This window comes from Notolepis coatsorum (genome assembly GCF_963971535.1).
Source record: "Notolepis coatsorum genome assembly, contig: SUPER_7_unloc_1, whole genome shotgun sequence".
NCBI classification, from domain to species: Eukaryota; Metazoa; Chordata; class Actinopteri; order Aulopiformes; family Paralepididae; genus Notolepis; species Notolepis coatsorum.
This window is the reverse complement of record NW_028174880.1, coordinates 1,055,877-1,059,111: the sequence shown is the minus strand read 5'-3', so window position 1 is coordinate 1,059,111 and position 3,235 is coordinate 1,055,877. Positions and strand designations below refer to the sequence as shown.

Genomic DNA, 3,235 nt, shown 5'->3' with positions numbered 1-3,235 from the left:
TTCAGAAGTCATTTGTAACTGATGAGCCAAGCTAGATGGCTTACCAGTGCTGATAATGTTCCGCAGTAGCATTAGAAGACTCAGCGATCATTTATTTTCAACCATCAGCCATGCCAGATGTTCATGCATAAAACCAATACTTGTCCTGTATGACCAGCCTGGTGCCAGACGAGCCGCTTTATTCTGAGCAATCTGCAACTTTTTCAAATCAGATTTTGTAGCTGATGACCAGATAACAGGGCAGTATTCTAAGTGAGACAGAACCAAAGAATGAATAACTGATTTCGTTATGGAGGGAGTGATGAAAGCAGAACATTTCCTAGTCATAAAAACTACTCTTCACCTTTTTAATGATAATATAAAATTTATTGACACTCAATCCATTCAGAAATGTCTGTTAAGGCCCTGTTTAAGGTGTCAGTTACAGCTTTCTCAGATGTAGCTGCACTGTATAATGTTGTGTCATCAGCATACATAATTGTTCTAACATGTTTTACACCCAACGGCAAATCATTAGTAAAGATGGAGTATAACAAAGGCCCTAGGCAGCTTCCTTGTGGAACCCCACAGTTAATCCATTTTGAAAAGTGTGTACATGATTACAATCAAGCTCATGTATAAAGGTATGTCTGGTGTTCCATGTGGGGAAATGGGAAGTAGGGAGCACACAACATGTAAACAACAACATTAATTTTGGACCCACCAAATTTTTTTTATGATCTTTATGATGAAGTCATTAATCAATAATTGTTTTTTTGGGGGAAGCAATACTTAATTATTTTATTATCTATAGCACCTTTAAGTATGTTAAAAAATCTAACTTTGTAAAAATATAGAGACAAATACTTTTACATTATAGGAACAACTTTTGTTTACCCAAATGTCAGATGGACTCTTACAAATCCATGGATTTATCCCTCACAATACATCTTACTGTTATCTATGGCACCACAATTCTTTTTATACAAACCAAATCATAAAACAGAACATGTGTAATGCGTCACAGGGGGGGAGGCAGAGAGAGGCGGGGGGTCAGAGGGGGGAGGGGGGTCAGAGGGGAGGGGGGGCAGAGGGGGGAGGGAAGACCAGTGCTTTGGTCATGGTGCTGGTGAACTCTGGGGCCTGTGTGGTCAGCTGGGGGGTTATTTGCTTAGGGTTAACCCAGTAGGTTCTTTTCAGTCCAGTCTGGCGGTTGACCTCCTGAAGAATTTTGTAGACATCGTCTCCCCTGGACAGAGAACACAGAGCAAACAATAGCTGTTAAAACATCAACAACTGGGGCAGACAGTTTCCGAGGGAGGTAGAGCAGTCGTCTGGTAATCTGGAGGTTCCCAGTTTGATTCCCGCTCCTCCCGGGCAGCGTGTCGAAGTGTCCTTGAGCAAGACACTTAACCCCTAATTGCTCCTGATGAGCAGGTTGGCACCTCGCACGGTCGCCTCCGCTGTTGGTGTGTGAAGTCAAATTATACAATGGCATGCAAATTTCTCGATTCTGATTGGCTGAAACAGTCAAGTTACACGTGGGTATTTGTCATAACCCCCGCTCGTGGTCCTAGAACCCGCCCACAAACAGAATTACAAATCAATCCGCCAGTTTAGACTTTTTAGGAAAAAACAAGATGGCGGACAATAACCTTACGAATGGATATGTTGAAAGGGTCATAACGACTAAATCAAAACCGATTCTGTCACGGCGAATGTGTTAGTTTCTTACACAATGTTGGATTATGTAATTGGTGGGTCATGAGTCATTGTGGAACAAAATAAATATTGCACGAATTGGTTGATTGATTGCAATTTTTTGTAACCTACTTTATATAGAAGCAGCTGGGAGGTGCGCTGTTTTAAGTGAGCGTGGGTTATTGAATTGATTGATTGATTGCAAATTTTATTAATGTCCACCTTGTTTCCAACTGGTTAACTTCTAAAGAGGGCGACTTCGAAAGAGGGCCTAAGCTTAACCAGTTGGAAACAAGGCGGACATTAATAAAATTTGTAATCAATCAATCAATTCAATAATCCATGCTCACTTAAAACAGCACAGCTCCCAGCTGCTTCTATAGTAAGTTGGTTAAAAAAGAAAGTACCTCCTATAGGGTAAAAAAACGTGTTCTCACTAACACATCCAACTTTTTATTATTTTTGTACCTACTTTCTTCATTCTTAGATGAAAAAATAAAGAAAAACTTACCTCCTATAGGGTAAAAAAAACATTTACCGCCTATAGGGCAAAGACAACTTTTTTTTTAACCTACTTTCTATTTCTATAGAAAGTAGGTAAAAAATAAATAAAAAAACGTTGTCTTTGCCCTATAGGAGGTAAACGTTTTTTTACCCTATAGGAGGTAAGTTTTTCTTAATTTTTTCATCTAAGAATGAAGAAAGTAGGTAAAAAAATAATAAACAGTTGGATGTGTTAGTGACAACAGTTGGATGTGTTAGTGACAACAGTTGGATGTGTTAGTGACAACAGTTGGATGTGTTAGTGAGAACAGTTGGATGTGTTAGTGAGAACAGTTGGATGTGTTAGTGACAACAGTTGGATGTGTTAGTGAGAACAGTTGGATGTGTTAGTGACAACGGATGTGTTAGTGACAACAGTTGGATGTGTTAGTGACAACAGTTGGTCCTATAAGTATAAAGTATAATAAATCATCACAAACTAAACAAAAAATAGACCAATTTTTGCCCAATGCTTAACACTTTGCATGCCACGCCCGAGATTTCTCGGGTTTACCCCCTGCGGGTTGAATGCCCACTCACGAGAATTCTTGTATTTTTTTTTCTTTTTCTTTTTTAGCGATCTGAAATCATATTTAATCAACCATGTCTACCGTTGGCAATTCAGCTACCTCAGGCGCTCAGATGTGAAAAAAGCGACCCCTATCGTCTCCCAGGTGGTAATTCAACCTTTTGGATTGAACTCAATGCAAATGAATGAGAAAAAAAAACCTGCACTCCACATTTTACTTCTCACTCACGCAGCCGGCATCTACCAGCTTCATTCTGGACTCTCGGAGCCGTGGGGAATATGTGTTTTACTGTATACACGGTGAATCAATAAAAAGATAGATTTTTTCGAATGGCGATCAGGAATTAGAATAATCCATTTGGATACCATCTGATCTCAGGTAGGGAATCTATGTTACAAGTCTAAGGATAATCAGACTCGTTTTCACGGATATATAAGCTTTTATGTGATTATGTGATATCGCTGTTTGACTGTGCGCACCGT

The 3,235-nt window shown here is 39.5% G+C and overlaps 1 protein-coding gene across 1 annotated transcript in view; it reads right to left on the bottom strand.

The window, feature by feature from the left end:
* Window positions 1-409: 409 nt before the first annotated feature.
* Window positions 410-3,235, bottom strand: part of LOC311232713 (caspase-8-like) — a 39,130-nt gene continuing 36,304 nt past the window's right edge. Inside the window, exon 4 of the mRNA XM_084338288.1 lies at window positions 410-1,228. Coding sequence (XP_084194414.1) covers window positions 1,051-1,228 — 178 coding nt within the window. The 3' untranslated portion in view covers window positions 410-1,050. The remainder of the gene's footprint in view (window positions 1,229-3,235) is intronic.